General features: G+C 45.7%; 1 protein-coding gene across 1 annotated transcript in view; it reads left to right on the top strand.

Annotated features, from left to right (window-relative positions):
• Nucleotides 1–27712, top strand: part of LOC136856387 (FERRY endosomal RAB5 effector complex subunit 3) — an 89234-nt gene that overhangs the window by 43650 nt on the left and 17872 nt on the right. Inside the window, exon 8 of the mRNA XM_067134218.1 lies at nt 6159–6307. Within this exon, the coding sequence (XP_066990319.1) occupies nt 6159–6307 (149 nt within the window). The remainder of the gene's footprint in view (nt 1–6158; nt 6308–27712) is intronic.

Here is a 27712-nt window from a genome sequence, read left to right as displayed (position 1 = left end):
GAAAAAAAGACAATAGATCTGAAAAAAAATAAACCTAAAATTTTAAATTGTGAGCTAAAATAAAAAGAACATGATTTATTTTTTTATTTATGGATACACAAGTATGTAATTGATAAAAAAAAAGACAATAGATCTAAAAAAAAATAAAACTAAAATTTTAAATTGTGAGCTATCCCTCTAAAAAAATCTAATACTTCTCGATTTTCATAATCTTGCACAATATTTGCTATTCTTTTGGTTGTATCTTGATATTTTTTCCTTTTTGAGAGAGGCTCTTGTCCTGCCAGCATTTGGTAGATGATTGTATCGTTAAGAGCTTGTTCAGTCTTCAGTACCTCAAGAAAACGCCAGATATTGGGATGACTCGAGGTTATATTTGCCTGTAAATGGTTATGCCATCCTTCCAAGGAATTGATTGTTCGTGGCAAATCATCGCATACGCGATCATGCATATTCCACATACAAATAGGAAAGAGTGGGTTTCCTCTGTTACGTCGTCGTATCCTACCAATAAAAGTATCTTCAAAGTAGTTAATTACTCCATCTGCTTCTTCACACATACTTTCTTGTAAGTGTTCATATGCTTGTACAACATTGTCTGCTGGCACAAAAGCCAGGGCTGGTATCATTTGAATGTTTATGGCAAACTCAGCATTGCTCCGATATCGTGATTGCAACCCCTCTGTTTGTACCTTCCGATAAATAGCTTGCGAGAGGTGAAAAAAACATCCCTTAATATTTGCATTTGGAAAAACTTTTGTTATTGCATTCATTGCTGGTTTTTCATAATCAATCAAAATTGCAGATGGATTAAGTCTAGCATTAATAGCCCGAAGTTGGCTGAAAAGTTCTTCATAGGTGGATTGTCGTTTATTTAGCAATAATGCAAAAACACATGGTATCGTTCTTTTAGAAATTAAACAATGAACTCAATATAGTTGGTAGAACAGTTCAGGTACTACTTTGAAGGTACCATCGCAAAACTACTCACTCGAAGATTGCAAGAGTTGCAGATTTTTCTCGGTTGAAAACAAAAGTATACGGTTCTCACCAGGCCCACTGTCGTAAAGTAAGAAATTGTCTTCTTTGCACGTTTTTTTATATTCATCTGGAATGACCATCTCATACAAATTTCTCGGTATGGGAGGTGGAGCATGTACAGCTTGTTTATATCTTCTGATAGAACGTCTAATTGTGCTCACAGACGGTAGTTGACTAGAGACTCCTTCCGAGACATTCTGTAACGTTTGACATAAAATCTGCTGTGATGATTGTTGGGTTTTAATAGCTTGTTCCTTCATTTCTTCACGTAAAGATAGAAGATCTTGACGAATAATATCTGGAGCGTGAGTGTGTTCATGTGTTTCGCTTATTATTTGATCACCACACACAGTAATTTTGGCCTTGCAGTTGTTGTGTCGTATGGCGTTCACATTCATAAAACGTATTTCCAGATGGCAATTCCTTGTTCTTAACATAAACGTAACCATTATAGCAAAGCTTCAATCCACCACGTTGAGTTTTAATGAAATCCATGGGTGCTTACAAGAGTAAAAAAACTTCTGACACTTCGTGACTGAAGAAAAATCTTTCCCAACTAAAACATATGTACTTTACTAACAAGCTTCTTCATCATCCGGTAGTTTTTCTCTCTCAACTAAAAGAGTGGTTGTATATATGTAAATATTCGGGCAGTTTTCCTAATCAGGCAATTGTCCTAATTGGGCAGTTTTCCTAATCGGCCAATTGTCCTAATCGGGCATTTGTCCATTGGGCACTGTTAAGTCGGGCAGATGTCCGTCGGGAAGATGTCTGTCAGGCATGTGGCCGTCTGGCACTTGTCAGTCGGACACTTGTCCTGATACCCTAAAGGAGTTACCCATTCCCAAAAATCAGCATGGATGTTCTCGCCCCTGGATAAGAATCATCTCTTCCCTCAGGACACTGTGAAAGAGATAGCCTTGGACTTGCAGAAGAAGACGATGCAAGACTTGCTGACCCAGTCTTCTAGGTGTCCCAAGGACTCATCTCCTTTTCAAGCTAGGACCACCTCCCCCCTCTCCAGCAACAGCTCTTTCATGGAGGGAGATCTTTGATGCCATTTAGGTCCCATGCATTTGAAATGTCTGTTTCACATCCAGAGCCATCAAGAAAAAGTGAGACAAAAGTCCTTCATGCATCTGTAGGAGCCAGACTTCTAGAGTTTTGGGAGAAGTGGCAGATAAGAGGGGCAGAGCCATGGATTTACCAGTGGTTTGAAGGAGGGCTACATCATTCCTTTCTTGGAGAGCTCCCCCGTAGTCACCTCCCCCATCACATTGACAGCGTACTCGGTAGGCTCCGAAAAACATTTGGCCCCACTGGAGGAAGTCTCCTCATACAGAAAAAGGCCATAGAGGAGGTTCAGAACACCAGCTCTGAGGGGTTTTACAATGTCTCTTTCTGGTACCAAAGGCATCTGGGGATTGGAGACCAGTCCTCGATGTGAGCGCCCTCAATCACTTTGTCTTGAAGACAAAGTTCAAGATGGAGACAAGCCATTCAGTCCTTGCATTCATTCACGACTGGATGTTAACCTTAGATATGCAAGATGCATATTTTCATATTTCCGTCCATCCATGTTCCAGAAAATATGTAAGGTTCCTCTTCCAAGACAAGGTTTACCAGTTTTGGGCTCTTTGCTTTGGCCTTTAAGCAGCCCCTCAAGTGTTCACTCGAGTTCTCACTCCTCTGTCAAAATGGCTCCACTTATTAGGGATCAATGTCAGTCTTTACCTTGATGACTGGCTTCCTCGATTCCCATTGAAGGACAAGTGCATGGAGAACACACACAAGATTCTTCTTCTGATCCAGGAGCTGGGCCTTCTTATAAATCTCCAGAAGTCCCAGTTGTGCTCTTCGCAAGAAATCCTCTATCTGGGGGATGACAATGGACTCTTGCGTTTTTCTGCCCCCCAAGAGGATATCCAGCTGCCTTCAAACAGTCTGGGATTTTCTACCCTTGTCGTCTCGTTCGGCTCTACAATGGATGAGCTTATTAGGGACTCTGGCCTCAATAGAGATGTTCGTCAGACTGGGCAGATTAGAGATGAGAGTTCTCCAGTTTTACCTGAAGGCCAACTGGAACAAGCAGACACAGCCAGACAGTCGTGTTTCCGATTACCCCGTAGGTAAAATTGGACCTGCATTGGTGGCGGTCAGAAGAAAGGCTGTCGGAAGGGAAGTCCCTTCATCCTTTGAACCCCGACCTACACTTCTATTCAGATGCCTCAGACATAGGCTGGGGAGCCCTTCTGAACAATCAAGAGGTCTTGATGACATGGACCCCAGAACAACAGGACTCACATATCGATATGTATAAGAGAGCTGAAGGCAGTTCAGCTAGGCCTTCAGAATTGTTCTCACCTGGTCTGCAACAAAACAGTTGTGGTGCATGCGGATAGTACCACGGCCTTAGCTTACATTCGCAAGCAAGGCGGCACCCATTCCTTCTCTCTTTGCCAAGCCACAAGAGAATTACTCCTGTGGGCAGACCAGAATCGAGTGACTCTTATCACTCGATTTATCCAGGGAAAGTTAAATGTGATGGCAGACGAGCTGAGCCATCAAAAGCAGGTCCTTCCCACTGAGCGGATCCTGGATCCCCTGGTATATCTAGACCTGTGGAAGTTGTGGGAGAAGCCAATGATAGACCTGTTTGCCACCTCCAGGAACCATCGTCTTCCTCTGTTTTGCTCGCCAGCCCCAGATCCTCTTGCATGGGCCACGGACGCCATGCTACAAGATTGGTTGAATCTAGACCTGTATGCCTTCCCACCCTTCAGCATGATCCAGGAGGTTTTGAACAAGTTCCAGGCGCACCACAATGAGACCATGACCCTCATAGAACCCATTTTGGCTCCTGAGGGAGTGGTTCCCAGACCTTCTACATCTGTTGGTGGACTACCCAAGACTGCTCCCCCAAAAAGTGTCACTACTTCAACAACCCCACTTCAGGAGACACCACCAAGGGTTGTCTGCTCTTTCCCTGACAGGCTTCAGACTGTCTGTAAGCTGGTCAGAGCAAAGGGTTTTTCAAGGAAAGCTGTAGAGGCTATTGCAAAGTGCAGAAGAAAGTCTTCTAGCCTCGTCTATCAGCATTAAAGGTTATCGGGTGATGCTTATCTCAGTATTTGAACGAAGAGGCCTAGATCTCTCATGAAACTCTGACATTAGAGACCTGATAGAGTCGTTTGAAGCGATGAAACAGAAAAAAGGACAACACTTTGGTCTCATGGAATCTGGATGTGGCCCTGAAATGGCTGATGGACCCATCTTTTGAGCCCCTTCATTCTGCTTCTCTTCGGAATCTGACGCATAAGACTCTCTTCCTCTTTGCTTTAGCTACGGGTAAGCGCATCAGTGAAATACAAATTATTGATAAGAGAGTGGGTTTCTCTCAAGGAGATGCAGTTTGCTCCTTCACCTTAGGCTTTCTGGCCAAGAACGAGGACCCGTCCAAGCCCTGGCCTCATTCATTCACTTTTAAGAACTTCATGGATATTCTCAGTCCAGATGAGGAAGAGAGAGTCCTGTGTCCAGTCAGAGCTCTGTGATACTACCTGAATAGGACAGAAAAGATCAGGAGTCCATTTTATTAATCTTTGGTGTTCAGTAAGGAACCCATCTTGTCCCCTGTCAAAGGACACAATGTCATTCTTCTTAAGAGCTTTGAAAGAAGCACATTCCAAGCTCCAGGAGGACATTTTACCAAACTTTAAAGTGAGAACGCATGATATCCGAGTGGTGTCTGCTTCCTTGGCTTTTAGACATAACATGTCCTTGACCTCCATTATCCCGTCTACCAACTGGGGGTGCAGGCCCATTTTTGCTTCTCACTACTTGAAGGAAGTAGAAACAGTATTTAATGATTGTAGTATCTTGGGTCCATTATTGGTGGCTGGCATGGTATTGGGTGAAGAATTATAGGAAGCACACTTTTTTTCCTATTAGTGTAGGGTTTTTGAGTTTTGGGGAGCCTGCGGGTACAAGGTACCTGGAGTATCCACCACTCTTAGTGGATAGGTTGGATTTTTTTTTTACAAGTTTTTCAGAGTAGGTGACAGCGTTGCCTGGTTTTTTAATATTGGTACTAGCCCAGGGCAAGGCACCGTATTGTATGCTTTGTTAGCCATTAGGCATATCCACTACAAAGTTCCCACTTAAGTATAGGCGCTCCACGGCTCAACAGCCACACCACTGTGGGTTAAGATGAACACCAGCCAGAGGCAGTATTCACCTGCAGTAGCTCTCTTACCAGGTAAGGAAACAACAAGCATTGCATACAGTGCAGGCAGCTTTATCTGTTTCAGACTCTTTATCATTCTTTAATGTTTTGGAGTAGACTATGTCCATGTATCCCACCTCCATTCAATGTGGGATTCAGCTATGTAATTACTGTACTTGGTAAGTTACTTTTCATAATGAAATTAAGTTTTATATACTACAGTATATGCTTACCAAGTAATTACAGAATCAAAGCCCTCCCTCTTCCCCTCTATGGACATGAGGGCCACAAACAAATTGAATCTTGGTTTTCCCCAGTAGTGGGTGTGGCTGTCATCTACATTAAAACAAAAGAAGTGCTACTGCTAAATTCAAATAGTTGCTGCATGCGGTAGATACATTAGCTATGTAATTACTTGGTAAGTATATATAAAATTTAATTTTATTATGAAAATGTCATGTTTCTGAAAACTGTCTTAATATTTAGTAAGTCCAAAGTTATAAAAGATTATTTAAATACATTGTACATTGCAATACAGTACACCAGGCCATGTATTACATAGAAATTAGCCATTATGCATAGCATAAGGAAAACTGGTTACTTAACTTACTGATAGAAAGACATGTGGCTTTAACCCAGGGCCAGGTAACTTTAACAATTTATAATTTTTCAAAGTTTGGTAATTAAACAAGGCATATATAAACAATGGTTTTACCTTAAAAGATATCCCTTTCTTAAATTTAGGGTCTTATTTTTTATCTCTTCCTGGGGAAAGTTTTATAAGTGTGATGTGTTTATTTTGTACTGTTAATCTCATCGAGGCAGTTATAATTAGGAAGTGGTATTGGCACAGAGACTATGCGGTTTGTCATTGAAACGGTACATTTTTCAGAATTTGGTCGTGTGTGTCGCAGATCAACTGAGTTGCATTTTCCTGATTTAGAGGAGCAACTTGAGTCCATAAGGAATCTTGTTCCTCATGTTGTTCAATGGCGAACAGAGCATCCTCCCCCCAAGTATGATAGTGATGAAGGGTCCCAAGTAAGTATACTTATTCACTATGTATCTTGAATTTTCATAACCCAGTTTGGGTTTATCCTATTGTTCTTTCAGCTTACAGTCTTTTTGTGGATTTGCATTTTCTCTTAAACTTGTTTTGGACATTCAAGGCATGCCACATCCAACAGTGATCCCATGTAAATTCTGATATGCATACAAACATGGAATAGGTGGTTTTTACTGCCCAGTTTTTTTTATTATTAGACCGCTGTTCAGCAAGATATCATTCAAGTCCTTTTATAAATATGCATTGCACTGGGATTCCAGTCATGTTATCTTTAGATTATTTTGACTCCCTAGTAGGAGTTATTTTGGTCTAAACCTAGCTAAAGCTAACCCATAGTAACTTAGACATAAAGCTATCTTACATAGCAGCCGAAATATTAGGGGCTGACAGGACTGGCTCCCATTGCTCTGTCATGAACATGATAAGTGGTCCCCATTCTCCTGTCATTCTTACTGAATGCTCTTAAGCGTTGCTACTGGTATGACGCAGATCTTGGAAGCAGCCACACTTTGAGAGGATTCTGCAGGCCTGAATTTTTCATGTCTAAATTCAATTCAGTGATCCATTAGATTTTTTCACAAAGTGTGATGTGAAGAATTGCATGCCAACACCAAGTCCTCAGTAAGTGACTTCTCTGTGTCTTGTTTACAGACTGAATGTATTGTTGAGCATGAAAATAAAAGGATTCCATTTATCAGAGGAATGTAGTGTTGTTGTCAGTGTTGAAAAGCTATCTGAACTGGTCAGCTATTAAACATCTTCAGTCAGGTTTCATGGTAGTTCTAAGAAATAAATGAAAATGCTCAGACCATTAGGATAAGGCATAGATAAGGTTCTAACTTTCAAGACAACCTTCTAGATTTTACTTCTAACAGCAGTGCCAGTAAGTTGTGTACACTGTTTGCCAAGATTAACACTTTTGGGGCCATTCATTAGTTGGTTCTTTATGCTTGACCTGCAAGTGAAGAATCAGTTTCCTGATGAGCTTCATGATGTATGGTTCCATTTGCCATGCCAGTCTTGTTGAATTTTGTAGAAGGGAAGCCAGGACTGTTCTCTGCTTTAATTGTTCTGAATTATGTGTAAAGAGAACAAGATTTGTTAATCAGGTTACAAAATATTTGTGCTACATAAGTTGATCTGTAGAAACTACATTTGCAAGAGTGGTGTCAAAGAATCTCAGAAAACTTATATTTTGGTGGTAAGAGGTAATAATGAAACTAGCATACTTCTGCATCAAGACTGACCTGACCAAGTGCCTTGTTCTTTAGGTCAAGGGTTTATATTTCTCTTATTATTTTCACTTAGTTGGTCAAGATTCATTTCATCTTTTCCAGCATTATCTTCACAAGTTATTAGTGACTGCCTGATAAACAAGTTCTTGTTATAGATATTTTGTTGTAGATTGGAGGATGATTATGTAGGTCCATTCTTGCCAGTGTGTCCCTTCAGTTTATTTATTACCAAGTCCTTTGTGGCTAATTTGGTCAACACATGACATAGCTACATTGTGCTAATAACTTTTTAGTAATGAAATTCCACATTTTTTCACAGTATGCCAAATATTTTATGAGTATTGGGCAAAAATCATTCAGATCTGGAGTCTTAAGCAATGCCTTAGATATATAGTGTATATAGGCACTGTTATCAGTTTTCATTGGGCAAGTGCCCTCCTCCTGGCTTCATTCATTACTGCTTCAGTTTCTCCTAGGTAGCAAATGCTCTTGATGTGAGTAGGGTCATACTCAAGTAGCAGGTGTACTCACCTGAGAGGTCTGGCCTTACTATTTTCCAGTCATTAAGTATTAGTGAACTTTAAAGTTTGTATCTGTGATATATGAAAGTTATTTTTATATAAGTAACTTACCAAATATAACTTACCAAATAATTACATAGCTATAGTTTCTACTTTACATGGCAGCTCAAAATTCGAAATTCGCGGTAGCGCTCTTTTGTTTTGGGTGTAGGTATATTGCCCCGCCCACTTTCAGGGAAGGATAGGTGCAACGTAGCTAAAGAGCTCAATTCGTTTCTGCCGGCTAATGACTGAACACCAGTTATTAGCAGCTCTTGATTCGTTTTCGCCGGATGGTCGGAGATTGTCTTTGGTGAAGTACTCTTTGCTTTTGGTAGTTCAGCTATTTAGCTTAGCTAGAATTTTGAATTATTTCTTTGATTGTGACTTGTCTAATTGGAATTTTGACCCACTATGCCTGACTCTAGTTTGTCTAGCATTAGGTATTGCAGCAAAGGCTGCAAAACTTGACTCACATACCATTTGTAGTACTTGTAGAGAACAAATTTGTTCTCTGGAATTGAATTGTGATGAATGTAAGGAATGGGATAAGGGTAAATGGAAGACTTTACAGACACACTTAGACAAATTGCAGCGTGACTGAATTAGAAAAGCTACAGCTAGGGCCGAAGCTAAGGCTTCCACTAGTACAGGTCATTCTCCAGGAGTTGATATTGATGTTATGCCTATCCCTTCAACACCTGTGACAGGCTTTTTCTCCCATTTCCAGTCCTCCAGCTTTTCCTGTCACTCCATTACCTAGCTCTCATTCTGCTGAACCCAGTGCCATTGCCAGCTTAGAAGCACAGGTAGATAAAAAATTTAATTTACTTGTGAATACTGTTTCCCAGATTGGGAACTTTGTGAAGGTCCTGATGGACAAATTTATTAGTGTAGTGTTGAGTGAAGTGTCAGTGGAGGGGGCGGCTGTTTGTCCCACTGATGCTTCTAGACCAAGGTCCCTGCTAATCTCCCCTTGCTCACCTGGGAGGAAGCAAACTGGCAGTCCAAGGGAGGTCGGTGGGGTTTGCCCATGAGCAGGTGTCGCCTTATCCAAGCCTATTGTCCGCCAATCCCAGGCTGCGGAAGAACGCCATTGGAAAGGTGTTAAGATGGATGTACATGCCCTATCTTCAAGTGATTCAGATTCTCCCGCATCAAAGAAACGCAGAGGCCATTTTGCGAAAGTTTTAGGCCATTGAAAAGGCCAGGCGCTTCCTTGGATTCAGATTCGGTCCCGTCTCATAAGCGAGCTATAGAGAGAGAATGTAGCCCTCTCCCTTCTTGTAGTTTTGGGAGTTGCCAGCAAGAGATTCTTGCTTCCATTCAGGTGTGAAAGTGCATTCCGACCCAAAAGAGTGTGTGCCAGTCCAACTTACTGGCACCAAGTGTCCGAGCGCCCAGTGTACAATAGTGGTGTGTGTGAGGGCCAACTCGAAGGTCATTCGGTGTCCGAGCTATCATCTCTAGAGCACCCAGTGTCTGAGCACCCATTGTATGAGCGCACTTCGTCTGAGCACCCATCGCATGAGCGCGCAACTTCCACCTTTCCAGTTCTTGGGTGCCCAGATTCCGAGTTAGAAGAACCTGTTTATGGCCGCTTGGAGTTTGAATGTCAGATCACTGAGCGCCCATCCTTGGGGCGCCAAGTGTCCGCAAAGAACGCAGCCGCTTCCAAGGAGTCAGTGTCTGCTTCGACAGTGAGTGGGCGCCCAATGTCCGTGCTTCCAGTCACTGTGGGTGCCTCCCTCGAAGTCCACCCTACTTCTAGTATCTTCATGACTCTGCAGGAGAATTTCCAGTATCTGATGCTTCAAGAAAATTTCTGTCTGTTGCCCAAGATCCTTCGTTAGGGCCGCTTCTACTTCAGCTTGATAGTGTTGAGCCTTCTTCAAAAGCCAACTCCAGTAGTGCAAGAGACCGTGGAACCCCCGGGATCACCCACTTTGTCTGTCAAGGAACCTGCAGAAGAGGAGCAGCCTGCATCTAATTACTTGGTACTGCTCAGGTTTTTCCTGGTCTGTTGCTGGTCGTTCTTCTCTCCAGCTGTCCCTTCATCGCCGGGTTCGGCCTTCTTGATGCGACAATCACCAGGTATCACCAGACTTCCACGTATGGTTTTATTTTTGTCGTTGAAGAAAACTTTTGCCTGCTTGGATACCTGGTTAGAGGAGAAGAGGGAAGTCGGGAAGGCGGTGTTCTGTTCGCCTCCCACTCGTTTGATAAGGCGGAAGTATCTGTCTTATGCAACTGGAGAAGCTCTATCCTTGGGAGTTTCTGCCTCCTCTCAAGGGGACTTCTCCAGTATCATAGATGCTTCTCGTCGTTCTGCTTTCTCATCGGCCAGAATTCTCTTCACAGCCTTGGAATTAGACCATTTGCTTAAAGACATCTTTAAAGTCTTCGAGGTGTTTAGTTTTCTGGATTGGATGGTGGGGGCCCTAGCCAAGAAAATAGAAGACTGTACAGTCATACCCTGAATTTACGCGAGGTTAGGTTTCATAACCCCTTGTGCAAGGTGAATTTTTGTGTAAGTTTGCCACGGTCTCTAAAAATGCTAACAAATGCTTATTTCTAAAGTTTAAACACTAAATATGACCCTAATCATGCTCCCAAATTATTAAGTTAACTTTTAAATGAAATTAAAGTTACTGTAATTTAATTTAAAAGTTAGTTTAATACATTACCCTTAAAAAAGAAATAAATGGTTGACATAAAAATAGAGAGTTGGAAGAGAGTTTCTGTCTTTCTCCCCTTCCGACCGATCTATTTTTAGAAGTCTTCTCAACCTCTTTTTAATAACATCTTTATTCTGCGTCTCTTTCTCTTTATTCTGAAGTGCTTTTTCATGAACAAACAGTGTTTTTTATTTGGACTAATACAACTCTTAGTTATTATGTCTCTATGTTTTAGAACATATTTGCAACACTAACACATTTACACTTCATGGATGGTACAGGTAAAAATAGATAAATTTCAACTATCTACTGTACAGGTTAAGAAGTACAGAGAAATAATAAGTTGTAAAAATGTGTGAGCATTAACTATGAATGAGAGAGAGAGAGAGAGAGAGAGAGAGAGAGAGAGAGAGAGAGAGAGAGAGAGAGAGAGAGAGAGAGAGAGGTTGTCCTTACTTAGAGAGTGAAATTATTTATCAATTATTACGGATACTGAGAGAATAATACACAAGAGAGAGAGAGAGAGAGAGAGAGAGAGAGAGAGAGAGAGAGAGAGAGAGAGAGAGAGATTGTCTTTACTTGAAATATCAAGTTAAAAAGTTAAATTATTTATGAATTATTACAGAGAGAGAGAGAGAGAGAGAGAGAGAGAGAGAGAGAGAGAGAGAGAGAGAGAGAGAGAGATTGTTCTTACATTAGATATCAGAAGATGGAAATTCAGTATTAAACTGACTTTTAAGTGAAATTAAAGTTACTGTAATTTCATTTAAAAGTTAACTTAATACATTACCCTTAAAAAAAGAAATAAATGGTTAACGTAAGAATATAGGAGAGTGTGAAGATTAGTATAACATTTCCCTCTCCCCCCATTCCACCAATCTATTTTTAGAAGTCTTCTCAACCTCGTTTTTAAAAATTCTTTATTCTGTCTCTTTCTCTTTGTTGTATGTTATAGAATGGTGCATTTACAGTTTGTAAATGGTACAGGTAAAATTAGATCTTTTTAAAATTATCTACTGTACAGTTAAAGACACACAGAGAAACAGTAATACGTAGGTTGCGCTAACTACGAGAGAGAGATAGAGAGAGAGAGAGAGAAAGAAACCTTTGACCACTGATCAGCAACACTATTTGTCGGGCAGCTTTTTGCCTTCGAGCTTCTTGCAGAAGATGAGGGGAAAAATATTTGTTTGTTTAAAATATGTATCACATACGAATTTTGTAATTACAGTTTTATTATTATTATTCTTTGGGTATAGGCCCTCTTTCAAACATGTTTTGTTGAAGATGATGGCAGCCTTGGTTGCATTAATCTTGTAGATTATCTGTTCGACTCTTCTGATTAGTCTTTTTTCTTCTTCAGTAACAGAATTAAGTAAAGTGCCAAAGTTCATTGCAGGGATTTTTATTTATAAAAATATCCAAATGTTGATGGTTAATGGAAATTCCAAGGGCGGGGTCCAAAAACGAGTGCAGGGGACATCAGTGCTTCTGGGATCTTGGTAGGTATCACAACATGTTACGGAAGGCCTGGATGAAGTAGGACTCTGGTCTCGCTTTTTCATATCAGCGGTGGGCGGGGGATGCTGGTCACGGTCTGCTCTTTTATTGGCCGAGAGAGCACTGATTTTTGATTGGCCAAGAGAACTGACATCACTGGGCGTGGTCTTCTCCCATTGGTTGGCGGTTTCTTGGCCTTAATCTCAGGGCATAGAGGTTGTTCTGTGATGCCCTATGGAGGAATGCATGTATAGTTTCATTAAGGTCACATCCTCCATCAGGGGGTTCATCAGGAGGGTCTTGCTCATTGCTGCTGTTCTCAACGTCCTGCTTGGATGTTCTGATAGTTACGTTTTCAGGGGGGGCTGTGATAGGGCGTCGTGTCGCTGTTGGAAGCAGATAGGTTTCTTGCATGGTATTAATGCTAGGTTTTTTACTCCTATATGCAGTGCCTCTAGTATCCGTTGTCTTTGATGGTCAGGGGGGTTGGTCTGTTATTTCGAAGCAATTGATAATATCACTATGCCGGATGCGAAGGTTTGAGCGTCTCTAGCATGGTTGAAAATGGCCCCCCCTCTTGGGCATGACAGGAAATCCGTTTCGAAAGACGCATGGTGGTCATTCTGATGTAGGTCGCAGGGCATCCTTGTGAAGGGCATTTGTACCGGTACGCCACATTGGTCTTCTTCAGCGGTTCCTGTCTAGGGGTGGGGTTGTTCTTCATAATAAGACTGCTCGTCTTCTTGCTGGCATAGTAGATAATCAATTGTACATTTTTCATCGGGTCGGTGGGGGTAGCGTGCTCCTTGATGATATTTTCAGGGCTTTTTCATCGCCTTTATACCATTTGTGGAACCTCCCTCTGTAGAATAATTTAATATCTTCATGGGGGAGCTGGGCAGGGTTCTTGCTGGTACCAGTTCTCCAAACCCTTCTTTACAACGTCTTGGATGTCTCGGTTTTTGTGTCCGTTGTTAACCAATACGTGGGTGGCACAGTCGAGTTCTCCATGTGTTTTTCGCCATGAGGAGCAGTGGGAGAGGGCGCGATGAACATAGGCTTTAATAACAGAGTTATTATAATGTTCTGGGCACTTGCTCTCACCATTCATGCAAAGCCCCAAGTTAGTGGGTATGGTGTAAACGGAAGTGCTGAAGGCGGTACCCTGCTGCTCTACCAACACGTCGAGGAAGGGGAGGCGGTTGTTTTCAGCATATTCTATGGTGAAGGACAGGCTGCTGTGCTGGTGGAAGGCAGCCTGTAAGTTATCCATCTCCTCTTGTGAGTCTGCACGGAGGAAGGTGTCGTCGATATAACGCACGTAAACGAGGGGTTTACATACATTTGCGAAGACCCGTTGTTCAACAGTACCTATGTAAAAATTTGCAAATAAGATTCCATGGCAACTCCATCTACTTGTAAATACATGTGTCCTTGGTGGCTGGCGAACAGGGCCTTTTTTGTACATATCTCCAAGAGAGACCGAAGGATGTGTTCAGGGATGTGGAGAGGGGTAACTGAATGTGCTGAAAACAACTGCCTCCCCTTCCTCAACGTGTTGGTAGAGCAGCAGGGCACCACCTTCAGCACTTTCGTGTACACCAAACCCACTAACTTGGGGCTTTGCATGAATAGTGAGAGCGAGTGCCTAGAGCATTATAAAAACTCTGTTATTAACTCTTAAGGGACGGATTGAGCCTCAGTGTGAAGTAAAACAGGTTTTGGGAGATGGACGGATTGAGCTTCAGTGTGAAGCAGAATTACGCACCACTGTTATAGTAATAATGATTCGAAACAAAGGTGCCAGTACTTCTATATGCTATAAATTCACTGGTGGCAACTTTTATACAGACGTGAGAGTTAGGCCAGTATCAGTAATGCTTGTGACTTCAAGGGGGAAAGTACTGCACCTCTCTCACATGAGTCTTTTTGTAAATTTGCTTGTAAATATACGAAGGGGTTGCTGTTGTTTTTTGTTTTTGTCTTTTACAATAGTATGTCGGTTGTAAATGTAATTTTACAAAGAAAATTGCAAAGAAATATTAGAAAAAGCATGTAAAAGTAAAAAAAAAGTTACTGAATCTTCCTTCTCATAAATTTACGTGAATATTTTACAACAAATATGCCAAAAATTTGTTACTGCTTTTATTTCTTATCTGTTTTGATATTGTGTAAGCAGTAATAATAATTTTACAAAATACAATAAATTTATTTATTAGAAAAAACATATACAAGTTGGTAAAATTTACAATTGTTGTAAATGAGGCCCCACAAGGGGTTGTAAATAGTCATTTTCAACTTCTCGTGGAAGGTAGGGACAATTTTTTAGAATTTTTTTTATTTATACAGTGTGAATGTACGGGCCATTCTCTTTCCATTGATGTGATTTTTTTTTTTATGTTGCCGACCTCAAAGTTTCCCTGGTCTGGGGTGCTGCACATTGATAAATTATGCCATCCCTTAAGGGTTAAGGCCTATGTTCGTCGCACCCTCTCCCACTGCTCCTCGTGGCGAAAAATGCATGATGAACTTGACTGTGCCACCCAAGTATTGGTTAACAACGGACACAAAAACTGAGACATCCAAGACTTAGTAAAGAAGGGTTTGGAGAATTGGTACCAGCAAGAACCCCACCCGGCCCCCAATGAAGATATTAAATTATTCTACAGACAGAAGGACGTTCCACAAACGGTATGAAGACGATGAAAAAGCCTTGAAAAACATCATCAAGGAGCACGTTGCCCCCACCGACCCGATGAAAAATGTACAATTGATTATCTACTATGCCAGCAAGAAGATGAGCAGTCTTATTATGAAGAACAACCCCGCCCCTCGACAGGAACCACTGAAGAAGACCAACGTGGTGTACTGGTACAAATGCCCTTCGCGAGGATGCCCTGCAACCTACATCGGAATGACCACCATGCGTCTTTGGAAACAGATTTCCTGTCATGCCCAAGAGGGGGCCATTTTCAACCATACTAGAGACGCTCACAACCTTCGCGTCCGGCGTAGTGATATTATCAATTGCTTTGAAATAACAGACCAACCCCCTGACCACCTAAGACTAGGGATACTAGAGGCACTGCATATAGGAGCAGAAAAACCTAGCATTAATATCACGCAAGAAACCTATCTGCTTCCGACAGCGACACGACACCCTATCACAGCCCCCCAAAATGTAACTATCGGAACATCCCAGCAGGACGTTGAGAACAGCAGCAACGAGCAAGACCCTCCTGACGAACCCCTTGATGGAGGACGTGACTTTAATGAAACTATACATGCATTCCTCCACAGGGCACGTCTTACGAACCATAGGGCATCACAGAACAGCCTCTATGCTCTGAGATTAAGGCTGAGAAACTGCCAACCAATGGAAGAAAACCATGCCCAGTGACGTCAGCTCTCTTGGCCAATCAAAAATCAGCACTCTCTCAAGCAGATCGTGACCAGCGGCCCCCGCCCACTGCTGATATGAAAAAGTGAGACCAGAGTCCTACTTCATCCAGCTCCCGCCTGAAGAAGGAAGATGGCCTTCCAAAACATGTCGCGATACCTACCAAGATCCCAGAAGCACTGACGACCCCCGCACTCGTTTTTGGACCCCGCCCTCGGAATTTCCATTAACCATCGACATTTGGATATTTTTATAAATAAAAGTCCCTGCAATGAACTTTGGCACTTTACTTAATTCTGTTACTGAAGAAGAAAAAAGACTAATCAGAAGAGTTGAGTGGATGATCTACAAGATTAATTAATGCAACCAAGGCTGTCATCATATTCAACAAAATATTAATATTATTATTATTATTATTATATTCTTATTCAATCTTATTAATATTTGAAAATTAGTACTTATTAGGTAAATATTTGTTTAGCATACAAAACAAATAAACATATATATGTACCATAAAAATTATCTCATCTCAGTAAATGAGAGAGAGAGAGAGAGAGAGAGAGAGAGAGAGAGAGAGAGAGAGAGAGAGAGAGAGAGAGAGAGAGAGAAATTAGTACTTTTAGTATTTAATGTTATTTAATTTACACATCAAAGCTTGAAAAAATGTGAATTACATAAAAAATTAAACATAAACACTTTTGCAGGGTTTCTCAGTATTCTCAAATGTTCGTGTGTATGTGAACAACTCGTGTATGATAATTAGTTAGGTTCCAATGAAAAGTTTGCGTGTCTGTGAATTAGCACAAGTTTGGGGTATTACTATACGTCCCTTCAAGAGAACTTCCCATCGGACTGGCTGGGAGTTCTAGAGTGCACTGATAGAGCTGTAAGAGATGGAGCACTAGAGCTAGCGACCATCTTCATAACAGGAGTCCTCAAAAAATGAGATTTGTGGTGCTCGTTCATGGCAAATTGAGTCACCCCATCGCAATGTTCTTCGCTTCTTTTTGCCCCCCCTGGACAAGAATAGTCTGTTCCCGCAGGACACCCTGGAATGGGTTTCAGTGGGGCTACAGAAGAAGTTGACTCAGGACCTCCTCACTCAATCCACTAAAAAGTTACTAGAATGTTGTTGCCCTTGCAGCAACAGCCCTTTTGAAGTTCTAGAGGTCGTTTCCAATCCTGACCTAGAGCCAACCTCCGAACTTCCAGACGAACCAAGAAACCCATTAACAAGCCAGCACCTCGAAAATGAGTCGTCCATCCTCCGTGTTCCAGTGGGAGCAAGACTCCCATTTCGGGACAGAATGGAAAAAAGAAGAATGTGGAGCTATGCTATGCCTTTCAGGGAGAAACCTTCCTTAGTAACCTCTCCCACCAGCTTAACAGCCTACTTGGTAGACTCAGAGAGGTTTTCGGCCCTATCTCAGGAAGTGTCAGCCCTAATAGAGAAGAAAGCTGTGGAAGTAGTCGAGGATGTAAACATGGAGGGGTTTTACAAACACCTCCCAAGTCATCGGGAGGATGGAGACCTGTCTTTGACATCAGTGCCCTGCACCTCTTCATTCAAACAAGGAAGTTCAAAATGGAGACGAGTCAGTCGGTTTTGTTGGCCATCCATCAGGGAGACTGGATGGTTACGATCAACATTCCAGTTCACCCGGACTCCAGGAAGTATCTGAGCTTCGTGTTCCAGGACAGAGTCTTCCAGTTTCGGGCACTTTGCTTTGGACTCTCCACGGCCCCTCAAGTTTTTACCTGGGTACTCGCTCCCCTAGCGAAATGGCTGCATCTTATGGGGATAAATATCTCTCTGTACCTGGACTATTGCCTCCTACGCTCCCCCTCAAGATCTCAGTGCATGGAGGACCTGCAGAAAACTCTTCATCTCGCTCAAGATTTAGGCCTTTTAATAAACTTCAAGAAGTCACAGCTAGTCCCGACTCACTCTATTCTGTATTTGGGGATAGTGATGGACTCTCTGAGTTTTTGGGCTTTTCCATCCCAACAAAGGATCCTAAATTGCCGCAGGAAGGTCTAGGACTTCGTAACTCGCCCCTCCTGCTCAGCCAATGCATGGATGAGTCTTCTGGGAACCCTCTCTTCCATACAGAAGTTCATTCCATTAGGCAGGCTACACACAAGAGTACTGCAATTTTACCCCAAGGCCAATTGAAAAAGGAACTTGTTCCTGGATGCGTTCGTTTTCAACATCACTCCCCAGATAAAAGAGGACCTTCGGTGGTGGCTGGGCGAAAAAAGAGATAAAGTTTGGGGGTGGTGGCTGGCGAAAGACAGATTGCAACAGGAAAGTCTCTGGCTCCAACCAACCCTAACCTGACGTTATACTCAGACGCTTCGGATCTGGGTTGGGGAGCCCTTCTCAATGATATGGAGGTTTCAGGAACATGGTTGCCTACCAAAAGAAACCTCCACATCAATGTAAAGGAAAATTAAAAGCAATTCAAGTGTTATATGAAAAGTTTAGAGTTTTCCAAGTTTTAATGAAATCTTTTTTGCAAATGGGATCATTTTCCTGATGTTTGTATGAATTTGATCCAATTCATCTGGTACTTTAACACTTTGCAACGATCAAACCTTCAACAAGACATTAGCGGTTCATCTGGACAGCATGGCCGCCCTGGCTTATATCAAGAATCAATTAGGGACTCATTCTTTTACGCACTCAACGAAGTGACAAAGGATTTTCTTCTATGGGCATGGAGCAACGAGACCCACTTAGTGACCCGCTTCATTCAGGGCAGGATGAACGTTTTGGCGGATGAAGTGAAATTGCAAACAGGTTCTACTGACTGAATGGACACTCAATCCATAGGTGTGCACCGACCTGTGGAAGCTGCGGGAAAGCCATTGATAGACCTGTTTGCGATGTCAAGGAACCATCGTCTTCCATTGTATTGTTCCTGGCTCGGATCCAACGGATGCCATGCTGCAGGACTGGTCAAACCCCTGCGAGCCTTCCTTCCCTTCAGCATGGTGAGGAAGTGTTAAAAGTTCATCATAAACAACAACGTGTCTCGTTCCTTTTGGCCACACAAGGAGTGGTTCCCCAATCTGCTGAGCCTTTTGACGGACTTCCCAAGGCTACTTCCTCAGAAGAGAAATCTCAAACAGCTGCACTTCCTCCGATTCCATCAAAGGTTATCCACTCTCACACTAACAGGCTTCAGACTGTCAGGGAGCTTGTCAGAGTGAAAGGATTTTCAAGGAAGGCTGCAGAGGCTATTGCTAAGTTTAGGCAGCAATCTTCTTCTGCAGTCTACCAAGCCAAGTGGGCAGTTTTTCAGAAGTGGTGCTGGGAGCGAAATATCTCCTCTTCTCAAACGTCTGTAGCCCAGATCGCAGATTTTCTATTACGTCTTAGAACATTGAAAGGACTCACAACATCTACCATCAAGGGTTACAGAGCGATGTTGAGTTCAGTATTTAAACATAGAGGAGTAGACCGGTCTTCAAACCAAGACATAAGCAATTTAATCAAACATTCGAATACTAGTAAGCACGCAAAACCCTCGGGAGTCGCTTGGAACTTGGACGTTGTCCTCAAATGGCTGTCAGGACCGCTGTTTGAACCTTTGGATTCATCATCACTTCGGAATCTGACAAAGACCTTATTCTTGATGAAACTAGCTACAGCCAAGAGAGCCAGCGAGCTTCATGCCATCAATAAACGGATAGGTTTCTCACAAGGCAATGCTCTATACTCACTAATTTTGGATTTTTTGGCCAAGAGTGAGGACCTGGCTAACCCTTGGCCTCATTCCTTTTCATTCAAGAGCCTGTCAGAAGTACTAGGTCCATCTAATTAAGAGAAAGTCCTCTGCCCTGTAAGAGCCTTGATAGTGTACCTTGAAAGAACCAAAAACCTTAGAGGTTTGGTCCCTAATCTTTGGTGTTCTGTGAAAAACCCCAGCCGTCCTTTGTCCAAGAATGCATTATCATTCTTTTTAAGATCTGTGATTTCGGAAGCACATTTGGGAGTTCAAGATGATCCACTGCCCTTGTGTAAAGTAAAGACTCATGAAATAAGAGCCTTGGCGACGTCTTTGGCTTTCAGACGTAACCTGTCTCTTCCTTCAATTTTGCAAGGAACATTTTGGAGGTGCAAGTCAGTGTTTGCCATGTTTTACTTATGGGATATTGAAATGGTGTACAAAAATGCAGTGCTTTAGGTCCGTTCTTCGCATCTGGCATGGTATTGGGGGATGAAAGATAGGAGGAACTCCTTTTTCCTCTATCCACTCTCCTTGAATAAGGATAGTTGCACTTCTTGGGAAGTCTGGTGAACACTGAGTCGTGAGTGTCACCAATCTGTATTTTATGGTTTTGGTTAAAATTTCTTGGTGGTGTAGGTTAATTTTATTTGGTTTTCGTTGTTATATTGTACTGCACCCTGTGCATATCCACATATTATTTATGTGACCCTTTTGGATTGTTAGCTTTGGCAACCGGTGATTAACCTCCTACGTTGCAAAGCAACCCACTCAAGTAGAAGTGACCCTTGGCTCTACCGCCACGCTGCTACAGGTCGAGAGGAGCTACGACCAGAGGCAGTACCCGTTTGCTGTTGCTCCCTCACCAGCTAAGGTTACAACAAGCATTTCAAGATGCTAGCTAATTTTCTATTCCAAATTCTTCTCCATATCAGAGTTTTTTTTGGGGTAGTATATGTCCACTCATCCCACCTCCAATCAATGTCAGATTCAGTCTATAATTATTTGGTAAGTTACTTATATAAAAATGACAGTAAGTTACTTATATAAAAATTACATTTTTATGATAAAATAGTTTTATATATACTTACCAAATAATTACATGATTGGAGCCCTCCCTCCTCCCCTCTCAAGGACATAGAGCTTACACGAATATAGCTCTTTAGCTACGTTGTACCTATTCTTCCCTGAAAGCGGGTGGGGCAGTATACCTACACCCAAAACAAAAGAGCACTACCGCGAATTTCGACTTTTGAGCTGGCGCTTAAAGTAGAAACTATAGCTATGTAATTATTTAGTAAGTATATATAAAACTTTATTTTATTATAAAGTCATTGTAAAGAGTACAAGTTTCTAAATACTGTTTGTTCGAACACAATATACAAACCCTCGGTCCTTTACATTAGGGATTACTTTCAGGCGTAGGCTGGAAACGGCCGTTGAACTTCAAACAAGGTGGTTAGGCAGTTAACTACTGTCCGGGAGGCGGGAGTACCGCCTGCCCAGATGTAAACATTCCAATTTGCTTTCGGCCGTCGTAGTGCACGGATGTTGTTCTTCGCCGCTCTCTGCCTGACAGCTTTCTTTCTTCATAATTTGGTGGAAATCTTACCTTTTTTGTTATGGATAAATCAACCAAGCCTTCCTATCCCCAGCGTGTATGTCCTGAGGTGGGAGGGAAAAAATGTAACTCTTTTTGGTCTAGAGTCGACGTGGACCCACACGCCCTCTGTACATCTTGCAGGGGACGTGTGTGTTCACGCGACGACCCCTGTAGTGAGTGTTGCTCTTGGTCCCCCGAGCAATGAAGTTCGAGGGGAGGAGACGTTACCGTCGTAAGCCTACGAAGGAGTTGTCCGAGGGAAACGCCCCCGACGACTCCAGTGGTGGCGAATGTATCGGGCTCGTTTCTCCCTCCCGGTGAACTTCCCCTGCTTGCTCCCTCTCCCTTGGGTGAGGACTCCCCCTCCCCTTCCTCTTTCGTTTCATCGTTTGTGGAAGGGCGCGGGGGAGAGTTGGACTGGGACATCCTCTCGGAGGTCTCTTCCTGTTCTGGAGGGGAGTTTTTTCCTCCAGGGCGGGTGGAGGCTTCCCGTACTAATCCGACTCTTGCTTCAGGTCTCGGGCTGGATAGCCAGGCTTCGAACCCAACCTCAGCCTGGCTACACCTGGGCCTACCTGGCACGTCACTGGAGGGATTGGCTCCACTGTCCTCTGCTCCAGTTACCACTCACTCGGCAACGACAGCCACTACTATGACCGTCACCATGTCCAGGTTTGCGCGGCTCCCGGTGTTGGTAACCTCACACCTCGACACCCAGGTTTTGGTTTCCCCTGCGCTGCAACACGCTGTACCGCTGCCGCCTGGCTTCCTGGCCCCGTTCACGCGAGCTGGCCCCGCCTACATGGTGACGTCATCCTACCCGTATGTGACGATCGCTGCCCCCGTTGCTGACCCTGGCTTGTCTAGAACCACAGTTCCTCGCCTTACGTTCCAGCCCGGCCCTTCGTCTGTTCCTGTCCCCATCCCATCGACCCTGGCGCGGCCTGACATGACTATCCACGCGGGAGGGGTGGCGCTTGCATTCCCGGCCCCGCCCACTTTTGTTCCTGGCCGACACGCAGTTGCTTCCACCCAGGCAAATGGTGGCTTGAGCTCCATGGTCTCTGCCCGGAATGTACCTTCTGCTGCAGCCCCTCCTGCTGTTCCTGAGTCTTCGTCCACACCCTCCTGGCTTGGGGATCTGACAGCGTTCCTAAAGCAGATGGTGAAGAAGAAGAAGAAGAGGTTTAGGAAGGTGTCGTCGTCTTCATCTTCATCTTCGTCATCATCGTCGTCTTTGTCTGCTGTCTCTTCTGCTTCTCCTTCCGAGGCTTCGCAGCCGAAGAAGAAGAAGCCTGCCTCTCCCCCCACCAAGAAGCCTCGCACCGAGGCTTCTAAGGGTCTGCCTCCTTCCACAGGGAAGGCAGTGGGATCTCTCGTCGGCTCTTCCCGATCCTCGGATCAGGGAACCGCTGCCCTGGCCTCCGGGTCAGTGGCATCAGGAGCCAAGGGCGTGCAGACCAAGGCCTGCACTCCCCCTGCTGTGCCTAAGAAAATTCCTGCTTCGAAGGCCAGCGAGTCCGCGTCGGACACTTGTGCGCGAGTTGCTCCGGATACCCGGGTCCCTAGGGAGACCCGGGTACCCCAGTCTGATACGGGAGAAACTTCTCACCGTACAGACCAGGGCGTGGGGTGAGAGAAAGAGCCCGGGCATGCAGGTGCTCCGGCTCTTCCTGCTGGCACTCCTTTAAGTGCCAAGTCAGGCTCCTGGGATAGCGATTCGGCCCCGCGGGGCCGAACGCAAGGAGAGGTGGAAAAGAGGTCCTCTGCTCAGTCTTCCCGAGAGGCTACGGGCTCGAAGAAGACTGGGGCACGTCCAGAGGATAGCGCAAGCTCGCGCCAGCCAGCCGCGCGCTCGACTCCTCCCAGTCCCCGGCCACGTCCGCGCGGCCAGCCCAGCTCGGGGGAGGCGAGTGCGCGGCTTGGCTCTCGCGAGCCGCTCCGCTCTCCTCAGGAGATTGCTTCGCCTGGGCTAAAGCAGTCTCCTCAACCCGGGAGCTCATCATCACCGTGGGTTGGTGACCGCTCTCGGCCCACTGCCTCTGCTGGTTCTGCCAGTAAAGCCAGTGGGAGTGCCCGATCTTCCTCACCTGTCCCCTCCGCCCCTTCGGTTTCTTCCAGGGGGTGCGAGTCGGAGAGGAAGAACTCTGGGAAGTATTCTCCTCAGAGTTCTACCGCATGGGGGTACAAAGCTGGCTCGGTCCTCGGCTCGACCAGGTCTTACGCCCGCGTGGTTCAGGAAGGTTCACGGGGGTCTGCCGAGGTTCTCCCTCCTGCGGGGAGAGTAGTTCGGGAGGACCGCACTCTGGAGGGAGGGACTCGCAGGTCCTCTTCCCCAGAATGCGGACACCCATGAAATACAGAGGACTTTTGCGGAGGTTATCGTGCTGATTCGTCAGCACAATGACCTCGGGGAAGGGACCACGGCCTCGTCTGTGGATTGTCCGTCGTGCCTCGAATCCTTCTGGGTACCCAAGAAGGAACCCAAGGCTTCGGTGGGGCTGCCGTGGTCCACGCTTGCCGAGGGGGTATTCGACCAGGTGAACGGTCTTGTGTCTGGGCAAGACAGTTCACTTCGTTCGAGCCGCTCGGACAAGCTTCTTCCTCCTCCTCTGCCTTGACAGAAGCTCTTCTACACTCCAGTTGAAGGGGCATTACTGACTAAGCAGGTTGACCCGGACCTGACTCGTCTGGATCCGGGTATGATGTTGCAGCAATTGACTGCAGAGAGTATCTCCCTCTCTCAGCAAGAAGCTGCAACCCTGGAAGCCACCGCCATGACGGCCTTCCAAGCAGTCTCCTCGCTCGATCTGTGGTCCTTCACAGTATCGATGGTAGCTGCTTCCTCAGGCGCTACTGTACCTGGGGAGGACTCCGCCTTTGGGAGACTGTGCCAGTCTGGGGGTAGTGCTATCTCCTACCTCGCCCACCAGACTGCGTACCTGTGGGCGAACCTGGTGCTAAAGCGAAGGGATGCCGTTCTCTCTCGCTTCGCCAGGTCTGTAGGTCCCGAGTCAGCTATCGCCCTGTGGAATGGACCATTGCTGGGTTCCTCCTCTCTCTCTTCCCCAGAGAGCTGGTGGATGCCGCGGTAGACAAGTGCCGTGCCGATGACAGCGACCGGCTTGTCCACCAGGCAGTGGCCAAGACCTCTGGGTCTTTGCATTCCACTGCGGCCTGGTCTTCGGGCCAGACTGGCACTTCCTCGGCCCCTAAGAAGTCCCAGTCTTCGAAGGGGTCCCGAGGAAACATCCAGCCTTCTTCTTCCTCGAGAAGGGGGGGGTCCCTCCTGCCCTTTTCAGCCAACTTTCCAAGCCGATAAAGGGGGCAAGGGTAAGAAGAAGAAGGGGAAATGCTAGGGGCGGCGTTCCCCACCAACAGCTGCCGAAGGTTTGGGGGGTTGCCTGTCGAGCCATTGGGCAACTTGGCAGCGACATGGAGCCGAGACCTGGATAGTGGATGTCCTTCGGGAGGGATATCTACTACCCTTCGAGTCTCGGCCTCCCCTCACCTACTCTCTGGTCCATCTCCAGACTTATGTTCCAGGTTCATCGAAGGACACCGCACTACAGCAAGAAGTGCAAGCCATGCTGAGCAAGGGTGCTGTAGAAGTCGTGTCGGACCAGTCTCCAGGCTTTTACAGCCGTGTCTTTCTCATAGAGAAAGCCTCAGGGGGATGGAGACCGGTCATAGACCTCTCCCTTGAACCGTTTCGTTCGCCAGACTAGGTTCACGATGGAAACAGCGCAAACCGTGCTGGCCTCCATCAGGGAGAACGACTTCATGCTTACGGTGGACCTGAAGGATGCGTATTTCCAAATACCCATTCATCCGTCCTCACCTCCGCTTTGTCCTCGGGGAGTCGGTCTTCCAATTCAGGGCACTTTGTTTCGGGCTCTCGACCACTCCCCAGGTGTTCATGAGAGTCTTCTCCCTCGTGTCAGCTTGGGCCCACTCACACTGGATACGTCTTCTGAGGTATCTCGACGACTGGCTAGTCCTGGCGAGCTCTTGCTCACAGTTGCTACAGGACAGGGATCGGCTCCTCGAGTTTTGCCGGGATCTAGGGATTGTGGTAAATCTGGAGAAGTCAGATCTCACCCCCAAGCAGAGGATAAAGTACCTGGGCATGCTGATAGATACGGTGGCAGTGAAAGTCTTTCCCTCGGACTCTCGTATCAGCAAGTTCAGGCAGGCAGCACAGCTGTTTCTGTCACGGCAGGAGCAGCCAGCTCGGCAATGGCAAGTCGTCATCGGTCACCTGTCGTCTTTGGAGAAGCTAGTACCTCATGGGTGTCTTCACCTGCGGTCTCTCCAGTGGAGACTAAAGGAGTATTGGTCCCAGTCCCATGACCCCCAGTCCTTCCTTATCCCTCTTTCCAAGGAGGTGAGGAAGGACCTTCGCTGGTGGTCAGACGACAGGAACCTCTTGATAGGAGTATCCCTGCATACTCCCCCTCCGGACATGCTTCTGTTTTCGGATGCATCGACCGAGGGATGGGGCGCACACCTGGAGGAGTTGCTGACTTCGGGAGTGTGGCACCGAGACGACAAGCACCTTCACATCAACATCCTGGAACTCAAGGCGGCCTTCCTGGCCCTCCAAGAGTTCCGGGATTGAGTGATGGGACACTCCGTGGTACTGATGAGCAACAATACCACGGTAGTGGCATACGTCAACAAGCATGGGGGACTGGTGTCCCACCAGCTTCATCAGTTGACGATGCAGGTGCACGAGTGGGCCGTGGCTCAGCCGCCAGAGCCAGGTGGTAGGGACCAAATGGTCCCTCCATCAGGAAGTAGCGGAAAGGCTGTTCGACCTATGGGAGCATCCAGCCATCGATCTGTTCGCCACGTGGCACAACAGAAAGCTCCAGGTCTTCTGTTCTGTCGTGCCGGACCCGTGGGTCGCTGCGGAGGACGCATTCCAACACCCGTGGGACAATCTCGACGCATACACCTTTCCCCCATTCTGTCTGATTCGCTGAGTGATCAGCCGAGTATAATCACCCCGAATCTCAGAATGACTCTGGTGGCACCCAAATGGCCCCAGGCCATTTGGTACCTGGACCTGCTAGCTCTTCTCTCCTAGGCACCGAGAGAAATTCCCCCCTGGCCCAACCTCCTGCAGAGCAGTTCCACCTGGCAGTGCATTCCGTGTCGTCACGGCTGGAGGTTATCCACCATCTCTTGTGAGCAAGAGGCTTTTCACACTGCGCAGCAACAGAGATGACAGGATACCTCAGAAGATCCTCCGCAGCGGTATACCAGGGAAAGTGGTGCGTCTTCTGTGGTTGGTGTCATCGAAGGGGTATCTCTCCGGTCGGAGCTACTGTTCAGGAGGTCGCGGACTTCCTCATCTTCCTTCACCGAGAGAAGCTTCTCTCCGTTTCAGCTGTGAAAGGCTACCGCGCCACACTCGGCCTAGTCTTACGGCTGAAAGGAGTAGACGTCTCTTCCTCCTTCGAGATTTCCCTACTCATGAGAAGCTTCGGACGGTCTTGCCCACCCAGGGATCTCAGGCCCCCTGCATGGGATGTGACTCTTGTCCTAAGGAGCCTGACTCGTGCACCGTACAAGCCTTTACGAGAGTCGTCAGACAGGGATCTGACCGTCAAGAACGTCTTCTTGCTAGCTCTGGCATCAGCGAAGAGAGTTGGCGAGCTTCACAGACTTTCCTTTGATGTTAAACACTCAAGGGGATGGGGATCAGTTACGCTCGATTTCGTCCCGGATTTCGTAGCGAAGACTCAGAACCCTTCGGTCCCTGACGCACAGTTCGAGTCCTTCACGATCCCCTCCCTAGAGGACTTTGTAGGTAATGAACCAGATGAGATGCTACTGTGCCCTGTTAGAGTGCTGTGGCACTTGCGCTATCTGAAGAGAACTCTGTGCCTCCGGCCTGAGTGTCGACGACTTCGTTAGCACTGGCTCGACCAAGAAAGAAGTGTCCAAGAACACCATCTCATTTTGGCTTCGTGAGACGATAAGGAGAGCGTACTCTGCTGCAGGAGAAGACGACACTGGTACACTTCATCCGAGAGCTCATGAGGTCTGCAGCATTGGTCCGTCCCTCGCATTCCGAAAGAATATGTCGGTGTCACAGGTGCTGAAGGCGGGGGTGTGGTCCCAGCAGACTACCTTCACCTCCTTCTACCTCCGGGATGTTGCACACAAGTCCTTGGACACTTTTTCCTTGGGTCCTGTGGTGGCTGCTCAACAAGTTGTGTAGCTTATCCAGCTCCTCTAACAGGACAGGTTGCATCTCGCCTAAGTTGTACGGTTGTGATTGGGAGACTGAATGTGGAGTGACTGGCCTCTCTTCTTTCTCCCCATCCTGGCTCTCTTCCCACGGGCAGGGAGCGGATGTGCCTTTACAAGCTGGATCTAGCGATCGAGGCAGGTAAGCACATAACGGGAGCTTCCGTTCTATTTCCGTTTCAGGTTAATAGAAGCAACCCCACTCCTTCTTCTTGCAAGGGGAGGAAGGAGACCATGACTAAAAGACAAACCCAAAGCTTGTATTTGCCTTATTGTCATCTGACGTCAAATTCTTCCTAGCCTACTTTGCATGAACCGACGTCTCCTCTTTCATGCAAAGGGACCCAGAAGTCTGACAACTGATCCTGCGTTTCTTACAACCTGATCTTTTTTCAGAGGCAGTTTTTCC

Source organism: Macrobrachium rosenbergii, chromosome 3 (assembly GCF_040412425.1).
Source record: "Macrobrachium rosenbergii isolate ZJJX-2024 chromosome 3, ASM4041242v1, whole genome shotgun sequence".
NCBI lineage: Eukaryota > Metazoa > Arthropoda > Malacostraca > Decapoda > Palaemonidae > Macrobrachium > Macrobrachium rosenbergii.
Note: the sequence above shows the minus strand (reverse complement) of the source record. Positions and strands in the feature narration are given on the sequence as shown.